Genomic DNA, 19,554 nt, shown 5'->3' with positions numbered 1-19,554 from the left:
ACCAGGGTGGTGTTTGAGTCGTGACCTGACCGTGCACTGGCTGTGGGACCTGGAACATGTCACTTAGCCTGTCTGAGCCTGTTTCCTTATTTGCAAAATAAAGACAGGGGCACCTCCCTGGGAGGGTGGTTGTGAGGATTCAGGGAGGCGAGCCCCGGGGACCAAGTTCAGAGCTGAGCCGATGCCCGAGAACCGGCAGCTGCCGTCCATGTCATTACTGCTGGGCTGACCCTGCCCCAGGAGGCAGGAGCACGTACCTGGGAGCTTTCCTCTGCATCTCGTTCTGCATCATGACGGTCCTCCGGGCGTCTTCTCGAACCATCTCCAGGAGCTTTTGCAAATCTGATGGGAACATGAGAGGTGACCTTTGGATGGGGGGGGACCCTGGAGACACAAGTGTGCATGGTGGGGCCCAGTCCCCAGAGAGCTGGAGAGATCCCACTGGGGTCCAGGAGAGGTGGCAGGGGCCTGACCACGTGGCCTCCCCCTGGCTTAAACCCATCAGTGCCCCTCCATTTTCCTTCCAGCACCATGACTCCAGAGAGCCCCGGAGGCCTTGGGGGATCCGGCTTGCTCTTTATCTCCTCCGCTCACCTTGAACTCTACTGCAACCCAGAGAACTGTTTCTAATCCTGAGAACAAACCCTCTCCCATCTCCTTAGGCCTCCATTTTCCAAACTGGTGATTCACAGGCTCAACCCTGCTCACAAATGCATTTAATCTGATTGGAGAGGCAGGCAAACCTTTTAAAACCAGCAGGCTTCCCGGGAAAATCCAGACCTGCAGCTTCCCTGGGAGACACCCCCGAGTGGGGCCGTGTTGCCCTCCTTCCTGCCCATGTTACTGTGGCCTTAGACAGGCGTGTGTCCTTCAGCTCCCCGGGGCTCCCCCGACTCCTCACCGTGGAACCCGACTTTCATTTCCATGCTTAATATTGTTGACCTTTACGGGTGCAGAGGTATTTCTTCACACCCGACATTTGTGGCTTGAGTTGTGACTCACAAAAGACATGGTTAGTCCCAATCCCTGGTACGTCTGAGAGTGACTTTATTTTGAAATAGAGCTACTATAGTTCTAATGAGGAGTATGGTGGACACTTTATCCAATAAAACGAATGTCTTCATAATAAAAGGAGGGGGACAAGCTCGGAGGGAAGATGGCCAGATGGGCACTCAATGATGGGCAGAGATCCGAGTGATGCAGCTACAAGCCAAGGACTCCCGGCAACCACCAGAAGGCAGACGAGGCGAGGGGACCCCCCTGTATGTTTCAGAGGACGCATGGCCCTTCTGCTGGACGTCCATCCACCATGGCTTTGAGGCAATACATTCTGTCATCTCAGGCACCAGGCTGTGGTGTTTGTGGTGACAACCCAGAGACAGATCCCCTGATGTTTGCAAAAGTTAAAAAGGGAAATGTGGATCAAGTCAGCGATGTCTTTTGCAAAAAATGGAAATGGGGGAGTGAATCGTGTATTACATGGATGCACATTTTGCAAACTCATGACCCCTCCCCGGAGTGGGACCTGCAGGATGCAGAAGCCTTGGGCTTGGGGGCTTCCTTGTCCTCTGGGTGGCAGCTGTCCTCGGTGCTGAAACACCCCAGCGTGTGAGGCTGCTCTTTGGTGGTAGCCTCTTCCTGAATGTCTCTCCAGATTTATGGACAAGGAGAGGGAAGAGGGGCTTGGAATGAGGGGGTCCTTTTTTATATTTTATTTAGAGACAGGGACTCACTGAGTTGCTTAGGACCTAAGTTGCTGAGGCTGGCTTTGAACTCACCATCCTCCTGCCTCAGCCTCCCTCAGCTGCTGGGATTGTGGGCGTGAGCCATGGCACCGGGAGGTGATTCCATTTCCCCTGGATCTGACCTTGGTTTTTGTCTTGTCTGTTCCCACCACACCCTGGAATCCTCAGGGTGTGTCCATTAGTGAGGGGCATCACCTCCTTTCTTCCCTTCTCTTGGGGACCCAGCAGCAAAAACTGCCTGCTCCCCTTCCCTCCGCCCTAGCCATAAGCAACAAAGCCTCGGGTGGGTGGATACAGTAAATGACCCGGTGACCTGGCACACAGGACACGCTCTTAGAGGATCACATGCTAAGCTCCAAGCTCAATGCACTCGGGGGTTTTCCTGCCCCCTGAACATCTCTGGTGCCGATCAAATGAAGCCCCCTGTGTTTGTAGCCCTGGATGGAAACGGAGAGACAGAGCAGATCCCGGGACTCCTCAAGGCTGCCCAGGAGAGGGCTGGTTTGCAAGGGTGCAGATGCTTCAAAGTGGCGCTTCCCCGAGGGGGGAAGGGGGTCCTGGGGTGGATGTTTGCACACAGAGAAACCTACTGGCTGCTCCGTTCCCAGGCTGTGGGGATGCCGTGACCCGTGGCTCCCAGGCAATGCCATTCAGCATGCTCCAGTCATCCGCTCAGAGAAGAGGAATTCGTCCTCCCTTTTCCAGCCTAAGAATCACACCCTGGAGTTACTAAGTCCCTTTCTATTTTCTTTTTTGGTACTGGGAATTGAACCCAGGGGCACTCACCCACTGAGCCACATCCCCAGCCCTTTTTATATTTTATTGAGAGACAGGGTCTCACTGAGTTGCTGAGGCTGGCTTTGAACTCGTGATCCTCCTGCCTCAGCCTCCTGAGTCATGGGATGACAGGCAAAGGGAAAATAAGGGAGGTCTTTTTACTACGTGGCCTGACTCAAAGCAGAACCTTAGATAACAGAGGACCCACATTTCGAGTTGCTATTTTAAGTGAGGAGTTTCTCCCCTGCTTTCCAGGCCGGCAGGAGCAATGGCCTGGGCTTTGGTTTCCTGGAAATTGCCCTGCCATTGATTTGGGGAAGGGATCAGTCCGTGGAGAGGCCACCACCCTCTGTCTCAGTGATTTGCATCCACCAAGACTTCATTATGCAGCTGGCCCCGGAAATGAGACCTTGGCCAAATGGTGCGTCTCTCAGAAGAGAATTCATGAATGCAGAATCAACTGGAGGAGGTTTGGGAAGGCAACGAGAGGCTGGGAAATTAATCTACTTCTATCAAAGGCTGTGACAAACAGGGGGGGGGGGTTAAGATGTAAGTGGAGAGAGGAGAGGAGGGTGAAGTAAGAAGAACTTTCCCTCCTAGAAGTAGGTCCCTGACGGAAAGGCGTTTCTCAGCCCTTCTGCACCCACTGTGTCCCAGGCTGGAGGTCAATAAGATATCTGTGCCTTCAGGGATCTCACCCTCCTTCCCTCTTTATTCCTTAGTAATAGTACTATGGTGACAAGACACATTTACTAGCATATTTTTTTTTTCCTAATCATCTGCAATTGGGTGTGGCCCTATGACTAAGTTTTGCACAGTGAGACTTTAGTAGAAGGGTAGCATAGAGCTTCTGAAAAGGCTGCTCGAACAATATTTTGTCTACTTCCTTTTGCTTCAAGCCTAGAAAGGAGGGTGTGATGGCTGGAGTTCTAGCAGCCATTTTGGATCACGAAGTGATATTGAAGGTGGCAGAGTAGAAAGACGCAAGAAAGTAGGATTCCCTGATGAGCCTTTGGAAGTCACCTTCCCAGCCCTGGACTGGTCTTCTCTAATTGGTAAGAAAAATAGCCATCCTCAGGTCTTTTTATCAGCCAAAAGAAGTCCCTGTCTGATTCAGTGAGATGCAGTTATAAATTAAGTTCCCAATAAGAAGCCAAGACGAAAATACTGAGCGACTTGAAAAGAGGGAGCACAGGGGGGCAAGGAAGGCTTCGCAGAGTCAGGGTGAAAGGGAATCCTAAGTAGAGGAAGTCGCCCAAGCACGCGGGCCGTTTTAGAAGAGGAAAGTGTCTTGGTGAGGTTGGACCGACCCGTTTAAGGTGTGAAGAGCTGAGCTCATCCTAGGTCTGGGGCTTCTTGGGTCATGTGACAATGCTGGCTCTGCTGTGTCAGTGTGGCTCTGGCTCCACACGGAGAAGCATTAGGAAGGACAAGAAGCAGGGAGACTAGTTAGGAAGGTGTCACCACCCTGGAGGTGCCAGGAGATAAGTCTGGACCAGGGGTCCCAACCTCAGGTGGCTTCAGGGATCAGCAATAAAAAAAAAAAATGAAAGATGCATGTTATGTAAGAAAAGCCGGGCTGCTTTGGACTTTGTTCTATTTCTTACCTTTTTTTTTCTTAGAAACTTGGGGAAAGCACAGAGATTATGTGGGACGTGGGGCCAGATTTCCTGAGTTCAAACTCAGGAGGGATCCTTGGTGGCCTCCCTGGTGCCTGGAGAGGAGGCTCCACCTGCAAAGCCTCCTGCCTCCTCCAGTGTCCTGCCTTCAGCGCTCAAGCTGCGCCCACGAGGAACATGTGCAAGTTCTGAACCGTGGCCTGAAGCTGGGGCGCTTCTCTGCCCTTCCTAGTTAAGAGCAGAACTTCTAGTGTTAGAGACACAAGGGCCCCGACGGGACACCGACGGCCACACAGACACCTTGACGGGCAATCCAGGTCCCCTTCCTCCTTCCTCCTAGTCGCCTAGAGACTTCCTATTGTATTGGAAATAATTCTGAAGTCTTGGTGCTACTGACGCCCTGTACACTCTGGCCAGAGCTGAGCCAAGCCTTTCTTGACCTCCTGGCAAAATGAACCTCACTCCAACCGGCTCCGTTTCAACACCTACTTGTTTTATCACCTTCTGAGCCCTCGTTATCTGACACTGCCTGGCTGTTTGTGATTTCTTGTTTATTATCTGTAAAACGTGCTGTAACTTCAAAAACGCACCACACCTCAGTTCCCTGCACCTAGTAGGTGCTCAGGAAAGAAGGTTCGAGACCCACCAAGGATCACCCATCCGGGGAAGGCTTGGCTGGGCTTCTCCCCAGCTCAGCTAATAACTTGTGTGCAGAGAACAGCTTTCCAGGTCTCAGAGCCTTTTGGTAGCCCCCTGGTGACAAGGGGTAGGTGGCGGGATGGTTCTGACGGGCAGTTATGACTCTGAGCCTGCCCACTGCCCACTTCCTGCTCTGACCCCTCAGGGCTCTGTACAGACTCTTGGCCTCCCTGGACCTCCTTACCAACCTCCGCGAGGCCAGGCGTTGCAGAGGTGAAGGGGGACAGGCCTAGCAGGGCTCAGCGTGGACCCCACTAAGGGGACAGGCAGGGGGCTGTCCTGTGCAGCCGAGTCAATAATTTTGCAGAAGCCGGTCCTCCTTCCTATCCTGCCTTCCAGTCACAATTCTGTCTGGCTGAGGTCTGAGGCTCCCCACCCACAAATGGTGTGAAAAATGGTGTGTGTGTGTGTGTGTGTGTGTGTGTGTGTTTGAATTTTCTTCTTGAGCCCAAAGCTTTCAGCGGGTTTTCCAACGTGCCTGTGTCCCCTCGTTTGTGACCAACGCTGAAAAGTCTTGTTCCAACGGGAGGGAAATCTCTCAGAAGGCAAATCTGTTGGGCCAGACAGTAAATGTGTGGCTCCCTGGTGGCTGGGGGCGGGGGGCGCTAATGGCCACACGGTTAAGGTTTGCTTCTGGGTTGATGGAAATGTTGTAAAATCAGATTCTGGGGATGGCTATACAACTCAGCAAACTTCCTAAAGTCATGAGAAGGCCCATTTAAAAGGAGTGGATTTTATGATATTGAAAAGATTCCTCGAGGAAGGCATTTTAAAAAGCAGGTGCCAAGTTTGGAACACTTAGCCAGGAAAATAATACAAAATATCTCATTAAAATTTTTTATGTTGATGACATGTTGAGATGACAGTGTTCTGTAGACAACGGGCTACACAAAATACACTTTTTTTTTGGTACCAGGGATTGAACTCAGGGGCACTTGACCCCTGGGCCACACCCCCAGCCCTATTTTGCATTTTCTTTAGAGACAGAGTCTCACTGAGTTGCTTAGGGCCTCTCTTTTGCTGAGGCTGGCTTTGAACTCGCGATCCTCCTGCCTCAGCCTCCTGAGCCTCTGGGGTGACAGGTGTGTGCTTGGCTGAACTAAACTTTTTAAATTCAAAAGGTACAATGAGGAGCTGGGATGTCTCCTTAGCAGGATGCTGGGAGTCACTTCACCCACTGGGGGAAAGGAAAGGGGCCCAAAGGAGCCACATGGGGCTGGGGAACCCCTGTGCCTGTGCTGACTGAGGGGAGGTGGAGCCGGTGCACTCCTAAGGACATGGTCACATTGTGGCGGGTGGTGGGATCTTGGGTGGGACTTACTGATGTGCAGGGGCTCCTCATCGGGCTTGGTAGAAGAGGACTCGTTGTCCTCGACGTCTTTGCTGCCGGTCACCTGGGTGGCCACGCTCGGGTGCTCGTCGGAGCCGGGGTTCATGGAGATCATGCTGCTCTGCGGGGAGGACGCGCTGCTGGTGCGGGACAGGCTGATGGTGGAGCCCCGGCGGCTCAGCCTGCGGCTCACGGCCCTGATGACGGGGATTTTGAATTTCTTGGTCTGAAGGGAGGAGAGAAGGAGGTGAGTTCAGAGAGGGAGAGGGAAGAAGAAAGGAGGGACAGGAGGAAGGACACCCGCCTGCACCCTGGGCCTCTTCTGAACCCCGGGAGACATTCGCTGGATCTGGAGGGACCTCGGGTCACAAATCAGGATAATTTTTAAAAAAAGCAACTGAAGCAAATGTGACATAATCTGTGCTATTGAACGAGGTCCCCACGGTCCCCGTCTTCACCCCAGGAAGGCTGCTGTGGATTCCCAGGCTGTTGCCAAGGCCCAGAACAGGGTGGTTTTTTGTTTGGTTTGATTTTTGGTTTTGGTACCAGGGATTGAACCCAAGGGTGCTTAACCACCGAGCCCCATCCCCAGCCCTTTTTATTTTATAATTTTGACACAGGGCCACACATAGCTGCCGAGGCTGAGGCTGGCTCTGAACTCGTGATCCTCCCGCCTCAGCCTCCCAAGCCGCTGGGATGACAGGCGTGTACCACCCGCTACCGGCCCAGGAGAGTTTTCAACTTTTCTTTTGTCATAACTGTTGGAGTTGACTTTCAAACCGTAAAGGAAGGTAGGTCCAACGTCTTTAGCTGCATCTTGGTTTTGGCCTCCAACGGCCTCCAACTTGATCACCAGGTCGATGCCCGGAAGGGAACCCGAGGGTGAAGATTTGTGTTCAGGGGTGTTTTCCAAAGAAGCTAAGAACTTTCTGGGCCTGGTGTTTAGGAGGTGGAGCGGGGGAGGCAGGTATGTCTGGTGGGTGGTGTTCTTGGGGGAGAAAAGCCGTGGGGGGTGGGAAGGCCTTGAAGGGATCAAGAGGCAGACAGAGAAGCTTGTGAGGGGAAGGGAAGGAGTCAGAGAGAACGGGTTACAGGTGTGTGTGCACATGTGTGTGTGTGCATGAGTACCCTCCTACATTATTGGAGTCCCTCCAAAAAGTACTCTCTGAGGTCATGTCCTCTTGACACGCATGATCCAAGTTTCAGAGAGTCTTCTTAACTTTCCCAAGGTCACACAGCTAGGCAAGCAGCAGAGCCAGGGTTCAAACACAGGTGAGGGTATCACCAAAGCTGGTTACTTAAAAATACATTGAAAGGCCTTTTCGGTGGCATTGAAAGTGCCCTTGATCCCACAGTGAGGATTCTTTATGGCATTTAAAATGCCAGGTGGTGTACGCCTACAGTCCCAGGGACTTGGGAGGCTGAAGTAGGAGGCTCACATGTTCAAGGTCAGCCTCAGCAATTGATAGAGACTCTGTCTCAAAATAAATGGCTGGAGATGTGGCTCAGGGGTAAAACGCCCCTGGGTTCAACCCCTAGTTCACCAAACCAACAAAAAAGTAGTCTCCTTGGTTTTGGGTGGGGAAGAGTAGGCCCTCTACAACTCCAGAGGAAAATCTCACAACAGGTGTGGGGTGACAATTTACACCCAATTGATAAAGATGATTTTATTTGAGAATATTTTAAATGAAAGCTGTGTGTGTGTGTGTGGGGGGGGAGGTGTCAGACATATGACTTCTTTAGAGGAAACACAAAGTTGCCCAGGAAAGAAGATAGGAAGGAGAGAGGGGGCAGAAGAGCACACCTCAATTTAATATGTAGTTAAAATACACAGAATAGGGTGGAGAGAACTGTATCCAGCAGGTTCATTTCAGGAGTCCATGACATGTGATCAGAAGGCACACACACACACAGAGTTGTGCTGGGGATCGAACCCAGGGGCGCTTGGCCACTGAGCCCCATCCCCAGTCCTTTTCATTTTTTATTTGGACGTGGGGTCTCGCTTAGTTGCTGAGACTGGCCTCGAACTTGTGATTCTCCTGCCTCGGCCTCCTGAATCTCTGGGGTCAGGGAGTGTGCCCCCTCACTCCCAGGAGGAGCCGTATTTTGATTGGCTGTCTCACGGGGCCCTGAATGTGGGTGGAACTTCCCTGCAGTAGGAGAGGGGAGGGATTTCTTGGTTGTACAGAGGAAGGGGAAGGTGGGGGAAAGGGAGAAGAAGGTGGGGGGAAGGCTATCGTGTGAGCTCTTCCTGGGCGTGGCTCTTCAGTGACATTCTACCCAAATGGCAGCATGTTAGAGAATGTGACAGACTGGGGTGGGGTGGGGATTGGAGTTTGAACTGGGCTTAGCCAGACCTCCAAGGTGTTGCAAAGCGCCTGTGATAAAAGTCAAAGCAGATACCAAGAGCTGGCGTGTTCTCTCCTTTGATTAATCAGGGGCTGGGAACAAGGCTCCCTCTCTCCTGACTGACAGCCCCTCTCCTGCCTGCCCCCAGGGGAGATGATGTCAGAGCTCAGCGGTGGTCCACACACAGGTCGCCTCTGTTCTCTCTGCCACAGTACAGATTCCTGGGGCTGGAAACCGAGGACTTTCTGGAGGGACTCCAATGTCAGATTTGGAGCCTGGACAGACAGACGGCCATGGAGGGCATCTTGGAATCTTGCAGTGAGCCCTGAACTCAGAGCCAAAGGCACTTACAAAACACTCAGAGGTGGAACTGGGAGGACCTCAGGAGGGCCTTCCCTAGCCACAGTTTTGTGTGCATCTTCTCCCAGCTAGGATTTCATCTTGTGCTCCTCAAAGTTGCCAGTAATTAAAATTCAATTAACCACCCCAGCCAGGAAAGTCCAAAGTGAAGGGCTGACACTTCTGATTCATTGAGAGTGGTGGAAAAATAAAAATGTGGGGTGGGGTGGGGGGGAGATGTGACAGGCAGCTTCAGCATCTTGCTTGCCCTTTATTGAACGGACTTCCCCTGAGTTGACTTCAATCCCCAAATGCTTCTCTATTTTTTTTTCTATTTCACTCAGGGGCAATAGTAACCACATCAGTAGGGACTGACTTTTTGGTAGCAGAATCCCTGAATGGTTCCTTAGACTTTCTAAGAAGCAGGGGTTGCAAACTGTGGCTCCCAGGGAGACATATTTAATCAGCCTGGATTTTATATATTAGGAGATTTTTACATAAAAAACCCATTTTTTTTTCTCTCTTGGAAAAGACAAGGCCTGAGTTTTTATTCTCATGTGACAAAATGAGCTGGCGCTGAGCAGAGGGGCTTTTCTTTAGCTTTCTTGGCTAAAGAGAATCCACAGACCTCACCCCTCCCTACTGTATCCCACCCGGGCTGATTCTTCCATCTGCAGAATTTTCTGGGCCCTTTGGAACACAGCTAGGGCCCTGTCAAGGTCTTCACGGTTCCAGAAAGATATCAAGGGCCGTGGGATTTCCAAATGCTCCATCCTTTATTGGCAGAGAAACTGAGATCAGGAGAGGGGACGAGGTCACATAGTGAATGGAGTCACCGTGACTGAACTAGGCATCCTTCATGCCGTTCAGTGCTCTCACGCCCCCAGAGTGGACCACACTACTGTCCAGGGTGGGACCCCACACAGGCTTGCTGGGAAATTTAATTTTGAAAGAGTTCGGCTCCTGCAATTCACTCCCCACTCCTCCAGTTCTAGTCGTGAATATTCCTGAAGGACATTTGTCAGGGTTTGCAGCTCCTGCTGCTCTGTCTGTGCATCTCTGGAGACGGATGTGCACAATATCTCCATAGCAACTTTCTGAGATAGAGACAAAGGCTCTTGCTTCTCAGATCTAGGAGCGGTCTGACAGAAAGAGCAGGAAAATGGTGCAAATGGTCTGTGGAGGGGAACGTGCAGTGGAAGAGCTCAAGGTTTAATAAATAGACAGACCCAAGATGAACTCCTGCCTCTGCCACCACCCAGCTGTGTGACCTCATGCAAGTTACTTAACCTCTCTGAACTCCAACTTCCTCCTCTCCCACCAGAGGATAAGAATAGTGTCCCGTGGGGTTATTAAGAAGGCAGAGTTGGATAATTCAAGTAAAGGACTTCCTTCGCATAGAACTGGCCTCCTTATGAGTACATTGATGGAAAATCGGTTTCTAAAAATTGCTAAGCAGGCTCAGCCTTTCCGCAGTTTCAAAGTGAGTTTGCAGATGGCGTCTTTATGTTCCTCACTACGACTGTGAGGTAGGCAGGGACCAGCTCTATGTCCATTTTGTGGGTGAGGGACAGACAGGCTCGGCCAACACTAGAGTCTTCACTTCCTGAAATATCACCTCCTGCTTCGGGGTGTGTTGGGAGGCTTGTTTATTTAGTAGAGGAACCAACCGGGAGTTTTGGGGTGAGGAGTAGCTTGGGGTTGAGATATTTTCTTAACAGTGAGCACACATTCTAATTTGTAGGGAATCTTGTCTGTCGGAGCACTCAGCAGAGAGAGAGAGAGAGAGAGAGAGAGAGAGAGAGAGAGGGAGAGAGAGAGGGAGGAGGGTTATTGATTTAGGAGGTGGAGTGAGATGAGTCCATTTCCTTCTGGTGACATCTTATTGAACAGCCGCTCAGCACCCCCTCTCAAGCAGCGTCCAGCCCAATGTCATTTTTCCTATAATCCCCAGATAACCATTTTAATTAAAATTTATAAGAACCATCCAACAGCCTGTGGTCTCTGACTTCCCTTCACTTCAAAAGCCAACAAGAAAAAAAAAAAAGTTTGCATTAGAGGGAAGACGGGCAAAATCCGTCCCTGCCCAGGCGGGGGCTGGCTGGTTACCTTTGGTGTGGCCACGAAGTGCTCCCACCTCTGGGCCATGGACCTGTCCTTGTTGATTTTTTTTATCGAGCTCTTGCTTCCCCCGGGGTCCCTGAGTGAGAAACAGCTTAATGAGTTCTCCGTTTGCACAGACTTTGTTTATTACAAGTTTTCTTTTCTTTTTTTTTAAGAACCAGGGGATGGATGGCGGCTGGTCTCGGATAAGATCCCCACCCCCACACCTGCCCTGATGCTCTGCAGCTGAGTCTTTGCAACCTCGAGGCCAGGTGGGACCACTGCCCGCTGGCCCGGGCTGAAGGAGGCGGGCTGTCTTTGTGCGGGTCTCACAGCTGTGTGCTCTGGGACTCCAGGACAAGTCTCAGATTGCTCAGATGAATTGGGAAGTTCCTTTGTGAATGTTTTGCATGTTCTAGGACTTCAGGGTCCCTGCATCAGGGGCACTTTGGAGCAACACAGAGAATATCAGCCGATGAGGTTGGGGTAGCCGGGGGAGGGGTTTGCACAGTGACAATCACTGGTTAAGACTTATTGAAGCCCAAGTTCTGTTGGAGGCTATTTTCAAGATGTTTCTGTGTCCTTGCAGAATCTCCTCAGTCGCTGAGATCCTGTGATGCTGTCATGATGGTCCCATTTTGCAGATGAGAAAACAAACCTCGGGGTGGGGGGGCTTCTGCACTCACCCAGATGCAGATTTACAAAGCTTCAGGGACCCTCCCTCTAGGGGTGCCTTCTCTAAAGACCCTGTACCTAAGATTACATTGCAATTTTGTATTATTATTGGTGTTGTGTTGTAGTTGTTGTTGGTGATGGTGATGGTACTAGGGATTTAACCCAGTGTCACTTTACCAAGGAGGCTGGCCTTGAACTTGTGATCCTCCCATCTCGGCTTCCCAAGTGGCCTGGATTAAGGGGCACAGAGCCTGGCTAATCACTCCCTGGAGAGGAGACTGAAGCCCCAGCAGGCTCCGTTGGTAACGTGCCCGTAAACCCTTACCTGAGACCTGAAGAGCTGTTTTGCTGCTAAATTCTTATAATTCGGGCATTTTGGGAAGAAAATATGCTGCCTCTGTTGTGTGTGACCATGATCAGGTCAGATTTTGCTGCCAAATGAGTTAGGGAAACGCTGGTTCGGAGTCTCGTTAGACTTTGGGCTTGTGGTTATGGGGCAGGGGGTCTCTATTGATAGGCAAGGAGCGGGGGTCGTAGGGTCTGATCTCTTGTGTGTCTGTAGATTGGTTGATTGGCCCATCCATCAGCCATCCTCCCACCCCCACCTTTGTCTCTCTCTCTCTCTCTCTCTCAACCCTTTTTCTTTGCAGAAAGGATTTTAGAGGCCTGGGATCCTTTTGCCCTTTAGTCCGGTTTCTTCTAACACGGAGCAGGGCCTGGGGGACGTGAGGAGATGAGCAGATGCGCATGCTCACGAGGGTCTGGGCTTATAGGGCGGGGTGGTGGGGGGCTTCCCAGTGCTGGTGGCGGGTCCCAGTGCTCAGATCTCCAGAGGCAAAAGATGATCAAGATAAACCCAACTTAAGACTGGCTTCCCCAGGCATGGGGGACCTGAGTAGCACCATTGAGGACTCTTAAGGGGACCATCCTGTCCTCACCAGCACGGACCTGTTGGACAGATACCGACTCACAACCACGGGACACGAAATGCACACAGGCCCCGGCAGAAGAAGTCAGGCTGGGGAGGAGGGGGTGAGTTTGGGTCTCGAAGCTTTTTGTAAGACGTTGGGTTTGATGACACAATACAAAGCCCCCTGAATAATTAACAGAGAAGCTCATTTAAGTTGGTTCTGCCAGCCTCTCCCCACTGCCCAGAGTAATCAAATTAGGGAATATTTAAAATCCAGCCAGAGGAAGAACAGGCGGTCCTTCAGCCCTAGAAACAATATTGGAGCTCGGGGCGCTTTTGAAGTCTGATTTGAGGTGCACCAAAGGGGAGCCCCTGGCTTCTGCGCCGGAGATCTTCTTTCAAGACCACAGGGCCTTCTGCTTTTCTCTCTGCTACAGCGGCCCCTGTTGAGTTGCCAGCTTTTTTTCTTCAAGTTCAAAAGCAACCCCCTTCCCCTTTCAAAATTAAATCTGGCCCCAGCCAGGCTTTCAAAAAATCTGAAATATTCAGGCCCAATCGGGAAGAGGGAAGTTTTCCGCCAATGCTGACTTCCAAGACGACCAGAAATCTATTGCCACTTCAAGGGGCCACGCTAAATGAGCTAAAAAAATGCAGCGAGTCTCCCGCAGACCTTCAAACGCCCCCCCCCCCCCCAGCCCTGGCACGGCAAAGCCACCGACACCGAAAAGCCCTGGTTGGACAAAATCGGTCTCTCTGATGTTTCATTTTCAGTAGCAAATAAACCAAACGGGGAGATCGATAGGTGGGAGGACAGGACAAAGCCACGGGGGGCAGCGATGTCCACCGCACACCTCGTGGGGAAGGGCAGGGCCAGCAGCAGGTCCTCCCCAGTGCTCTGATGGCGAGATCATTAGTGCAGTCCACCCACTTCCCTGCTCCCTCAAGTCAGGGGTGACTTGCTTTGTTCAAAAATACATGAGCGTGAGCCAGCGAGCAAGCGAGGGGAGCCTTGGGCGGGGGCTTTACAGGCCGTCCTGGAGTCATCTGGCGGAGCTTGTGCTGAGATGGCACTTCTGTCAGCCCCCTCCCCCGCCTGGCTGTAATGAGCAGAGAGCTGGATGCGTCAGGGCAGCAAGAAAGGAGCTTCTGTGGCGTGAAGCCGCTGAGATTTGGGGGTAGCATTTATTGCAGTTTAATCAAGATCCCCTCATTGATGCTCCCAATGCCCCGTCTGTGAGACCCGGGCCAGTCCCCCTGAGCATCAGAACCAGAAGAGGGTGATCTCAGTGGGGAGAGTTCCAGAGTCCCGCTGCCCACTGCTTCCTGAATGCACGACTTTGTGTGAAGTTCTATAGCCTCTCTGAGCCCCGTCTGTAAAATGGGGAGATAATATGAGCTATGCAAATGATTGCTGGGCAGAGGAAAAGAAGTGGGGCTCGTGAAGAGCCTGTGGGTGCCTTGTACAGAGAACCTGGTACAGTTCGCCTACCCACAGTGATGGTGTGCTTTTCACAGAAGAGATGTTTTTTTATGGGGGGGGGTTACCAGGGATTGAACTTGGGGGCACTTGACCACTGGGCCACATCTTCAGCCCTATTTTGTGTTTTATTTAGCGACAGGGTCTCATGGAGTTGCTTAGGGCCTGGCTTTTTTGAGGAGGCTGGCTTTGAACTCGCCGTCCTCCTGCCTTAGCCTCCCGAGAGCCACTGGGATGATACGCGTGCGCCATTGTATCTGGCTACATCAGAGATTTTACTGTGACTTTCAGGAGGAGCTGATGGTGGGGACGAGGCCCCAGGGCAGCTCTATAGGGGAGAAGTAGCTGTGATTTTCAGGCCATTATTTCCCCCTTTGGAAGCTTTCTGGGGGATCCCGTTGGCCAGAAATCAAGGGAAGAGGGCGTTGAGAACGGTCTCCTCTCTTTTAATGGTGTCCACCGAGAGAGCACGTCTTGTCCCTGGCTGTCGTTTGAAGATGTCCGTTTACAGTGGCAACCAGCAATTGTCTCCACCACTCTACTCTCACTTTCTGACTCACACTGGGCTGAAAACCTGTGCCTCAGGGTGGAAAGTCGGTTGACCAGGCCGTGTCCACCTGTCCGGGGCTGAGGGCAGGAACGGCTGATTCTGTACCTGGGGGTGGGCAGAGGCGGATCTCTGGGGATCCCCAAGGCCAGGCGGCCCCGCCCTGCCTCAGGAGGGATGAGACCATCTGATCATCCTGCCGCCTGCTCCCGCTCCCCGAGGTCGGCTGGGGAACCAGAGCGGACGGGATTGCAGCCACACAAAGCTCGGAGCAGGGGAAATCAAGAACTCCCTAACCTGTCACTTCCTGAGCCAGCCTTTCCAACTTCAAAGCACAGCCCCAGGCCCTGCCACTATATCCCATCACCCATTTATTTCCTCAGGACACTTAGAGCTATCTCAAATTATCTTGACTGTGACATGTTGATTATCTGTTGTCCCCTCTCTTCTCCAGAGGGAAGCTCCTGAGAGCAGGATGTGGGCTGTTATCTGCGATGCAGCCTTCCCAGCAGTGTGCCACCAGCAAAAGGCCTAGCTGCAGGTCAGTGACATACTCTTGGGTGGGGGTGGGGGTGGGGCTACAGGACAAAGGGCAGGCCCCTTTAAATATAAGCCATTTCATTAAGAAGTGCCATTGGGTGTGCTGGTCAAGGAGACTGCCCTGTTGCATGAAAGGGAAAATTTTGGAAAAACTTTTTTTTCCCCTTGGAGAATTGGTGAACATATTTCTGTATATTCTTAAACCCATAAGCTCCAGAGGTGCAGCCGCGAAGGGATGCTCCTCCTGTGTCAAGTTAAACAGGAAGCCTGGAGTGGCAAAGCCGTATGTGCAGAATAATACTTTCGACTCTTTTATGAAAGAAAATGATACCTATATCACCTTGATAAGTGGGTCCCTTTTTAATGTGCCACTTTGTAGTGAGATAACCTGTTTTCTTTTTTTTTCTTGAGGGAGGGCACCAGATGATTCTCTAAATTAATTGGAGACTTTGGGCTTCGGCCACAGACACTGGAAATGATCGTCGAGCGGTTGAGCACCCAAGTTCTCTAGCTGGGTTCAGATCCCGACTTCTCTTTGGCTAGCTCTGCCGCTTGCAGAAGATGACTCCGATCCTCTGGGCCTCCGTGTCTGCACTGGCCAGGTGGAATGGGGCTCAGATGAGGTCACAGAGTCAGAGCAGTGCCCGATTCCGAGCTCTGGCTATTTCCGTTATGAAATAGTGGTTGGATTTAGGGGTTCGTGTTGAGCCACCAAAGTGTGGGTTCCTTTTGAGCCATCTGTATTTTTATAAGGAAAGGGGGTGTTCTTTGTGCCTAGACTCCTTCCATAAAAGTTAGGATTGCTGAGAGTTTGCTAGAATGCAGGTTCTCAGGCCCCAACCTGCTGGATCAGAATCTTTATGCTAACTGGGGTCCCCAGCCGCACAGTGTGAAGAGCTTTGAACTAAGAGTGCATGGAAATGTTTTGGAGACTGCAGAGCAATTAAACACATACATTATCATATTTAAAAATCCAGAGGAAGCTACAGTAACCAGGATTCCACTCACCTGTCCCCCAAGCCCCCAGTGAAGAGTGGGTACAGAGGGCAGAGGGGTCTGTCTGGGGCAGTCGGAGGCAATGGGACCTAGACATCTGAGCTGCTTACTTGGCTCCAGGGGACAGCACAGGTCTGTGGGGACAGCTCTGTGTGATGTCCCCCACCTGGAGGGTAAACTGGTGACTCTTGATTCTCTCCCTTCTTTTGCAAGGTCTCCCCTGCTTTTCCCCAAGGTGACTAGAAAAGATGGCAGAAGGGATGTGGCTGGAGAGGGACTGCCATGTTTGCTCACCTGCTCCTCCAGAAAGTTCTACTCAGGCTTAGTCCTTGGAAAGATAGTCTTTTTTTTTTTTTTTTTTTGGTACCAGGGATTGAACCCAGGGGTACTTAACCACAGAGCCACATCCCCAGCCCTTTTGGTGTTTTACTTGGAGACAGGGTCTCCCTGAGTTGCTTAGAGCCTTGCTGAGTTGCTGAGGCTGGCTTTGAGCTCACGATCCTCCTGCCTCAGCCTCCGAGCTGCTGGGATGACAGGTGTGTACCACTGAGCCCAGCCAAGATATTCTTTAATAAGAATACCGTCAATTCAGGTCTAAAACCTCTATTTCAAACCACCCCCCAAAGGATTGAATAACAAGATTTTAATAACTTATTTGGCAGCAAAATGTGACCTGAAAGGAGTTGCCCTTTATTTAGGAACTTAGGATAAATATTCACTTTTTGTTTCCTGCAGACTCACATCTGTGCCGCCCCGGGCCTCCTTGGGAGTGTGACGTTCTATATGGTAGATACCTCATACTTCCTTTTTAAATTAGAAAAAATAAGTCAGAATTCTGAAACACAGTTGGCTCCAAGGGTGGAAAGACTTATGGACCTTCACACAAAAAAATCAGGTGTGACTTTGTCTAAAAAGAGGTTTGTACTCTTGCAGAAAGATAATTGTCATAGTATTGAAGGCTAGTTTCTCTTCTTGGTCTGAACCCTATCGTCTGACCAATAGAAATAAACTCTCTTAAGAGCAGTAGGATTAATAAGGGTGCTGGGATGTGGTGCTATGTCTGAATTGCTATAGGAGGAAACTGAGAATTGAGAAGTTCCCCACCCCCAAGTAAAACAGAGACTCAGATGCAGCTAATCCTAAAATTTGTTGTCTGCCCGTTCACTTGACCAGCCATCAATCCATCCAGACATGAGATCCTCATCCTGTGAATGCTGATGGTCCCTCTCGAAGCATTCTAGCTGCCCCTTGGTCAAATCTCGCTGTGTGTGCCCAACCCACGCGGAGGAATTGAACCGCCCCCACATTCCTGCTATAAATCCATAAAGAGAGGGACTTGGTATGCAGATGTCATGATGCCTCTGGGAGCCATGGGTCACCGGGGATGGATATTTCCTTTCAGAAAATCCTCGGGGGCTGGCAGGGTCAGGGTCTGGGTCTCAGAATTAACACCAGGAGAGGCTGGCTCTCGGCTGATGGAAATTCGGATGAGCATTCACCAGAACTGGGGACCTGGGGCTTCTTCTTGGGGTCGTTCCCTGAGGTGTTTCTCTTTGGAGTTAGATATTTTTGGTGGACCTTGTGTGTTTGCCCAGTGACCCAGTGACCACGGATCTCATGTGCTGCTAAAATTCTGCTCAGAAGTTTCTTTTCTAGCCTGAAGTCCCAAAGGCATCCATAACCAGAAATTCTTGTCCCCCAGAGCTGTCATTTAAACAGACCCTGGGGTCCTGGAGTTGGCTCACATGGACGGGTGAGAATCCAGGGGCAACTCTTCCCAGCTCCAAGCCCAGTGACATCACGCTGGCCATCTTGAAATCAGCCTCGGCCGGGTATTCACACCAGGGACATTGGCCTTACTACAAACCATGTCTCTCCAGGCCCTGAAAAACTGCCTGTTAAACATTTACCATCGTATCCCGGGGCCCTGCATTAAAAGTCCCTACTAGGAGGAAATGGTCTACTAGAGAAAAGCCAGACCCCACCAAGATACTCTCCCTGCCAAAGGCAATCTTCTTGAACTGCACTATTCTCTTGGGTCTGTCTGAATTATTCTGATTCTGCTTTTAGAGAGCCGGGCAACCTTAGATCCCTGCCCTTATCAATCATCCATACTCAATGAGACCAATATGTCTTTTTACTGCCAACAACAATTTTTTTTTCTTGGTTACGTTCTGAGCACATTTTTTTAAAAAAAGCAACTAAAGAAAATAAAGATGGCCCTTTCTCTCTCTCCTCCGTCCACATCCTACATGATGCTCTTCCCTCTGTGAGGGAGGGTGGGTGTGTACACGTCAGAGGCAAGGTTGCTGTTGGTGGCCGATGAAATGCAATTAGTAGTCCCCAGGCTCAGGGGCTTTTTTCTTAGAATCTAAGCAATCAACGGTGGAAAAAAAAATGTACATGTTGCTTTGACCTAGCGATTCCCATTTCTCAGAATCCAATCAAAAGAAATATTCACAACTGGGCACGAAAGACATGTGTAAGAATGTTCCGTGAAGAGCCACTTGGAATGTCAAAAATTTGAGAATAGCCTCCATGTCTGTCAATAAAGATATGCTTATCTGAATTATGTTCCATCCACACGACAGAATGCCCCAGTGTGTGTGCCTTTCAATATGAACAGAATGCGGAAGATGGGTAGGTGCCATCATGAGTCCCTGTAAAAGGCGAGGGCGGGGAATGAGGTAGAGAACAATATTTTAAACCATTTTCCATCAAAAATATCTGTGAGCCAGGCACCGTGGTGCAAGCCTGTAATAATCCCAGTGACTAGGGAGGCTGAGGCAGGAGGAGGTTTGCAAGTTAAGGCCAGCCTCAGCCACATGGCGAGACCCTGTCTCAAAATACAAAGTAAAAAGGGCTGGGGATGTAGCTCAGTGGTAGAGTGTCTCTGGGTTCAGTCCCCTGTACCAAAAACAAAAAAATGAAGAAGGTATTAAAGAGATTTGGAATGGCACACCTTAAACCTTTAAAAGGAGTTTTTCTCTAAGGAGGGAATAAAAGCTTTTATACTTTATATGCTTATAAATTTTTTTTGAAAAATTTCTATGAGTAAATTGCATTCACTCATAACTTGGACAGTTTGGTTTTAAAGAAAAATGAATAATGCATGATGAATGTTTGAAGGCTGTGGGTTTCAAACAAATTCTGGGAATCATAAAAGATATTTTGTAAATAACTGAGGGGCCAGGGTGGGAGTGGGGCCCCGGGTCTCTCAGCCCTTAAGTCTCTTCCTTCCTGAAGAGGGTCCATTCAGAACAATCTGGTTTACATTACAGGGATTTTGACGTGAAAAAGAAAAAAGTAAACTATTACTGCTTAAAAAATAGTTTGTAAGCCACTGTATCAAAAAAAAAAATACTACAATTGTAACTTTGTCCCAGCCAAAAACACTGAATAAATTAGTTACTAACATGTTGGTAGATGCAGAATTTATATCTGTGAT

At 50.4% G+C, this 19,554-nt stretch overlaps 1 protein-coding gene across 2 annotated transcripts in view; it reads right to left on the bottom strand.

Annotated features, from left to right (window-relative positions):
• Nucleotides 1-19,554, bottom strand: part of Ccdc60 (coiled-coil domain containing 60) — a 139,121-nt gene that overhangs the window by 13,240 nt on the left and 106,327 nt on the right. For both annotated transcript variants that reach the window (XM_046456500.2, XM_058583161.1), the window contains 3 exons: nt 10,968-11,058; nt 6,162-6,396; nt 258-342 (listed from right to left, as the gene is read on the bottom strand). In XM_046456500.2, the coding sequence (XP_046312456.1) occupies nt 258-342; nt 6,162-6,396; nt 10,968-11,058 (411 nt within the window). The remainder of the gene's footprint in view (nt 1-257; nt 343-6,161; nt 6,397-10,967; nt 11,059-19,554) is intronic.

The sequence above is a fragment of the Marmota monax genome, unplaced genomic scaffold (assembly GCF_021218885.2).
Source record: "Marmota monax isolate L192 unplaced genomic scaffold, Marmota_monax_Labrador192_F-V1.1 WCK01_AAM20220418_F8-fsc00185, whole genome shotgun sequence".
NCBI lineage: Eukaryota > Metazoa > Chordata > Mammalia > Rodentia > Sciuridae > Marmota > Marmota monax.
The sequence above is the reverse complement of the archived record's forward strand: the minus strand, read 5'-3'. Positions and strand labels throughout refer to the sequence as shown.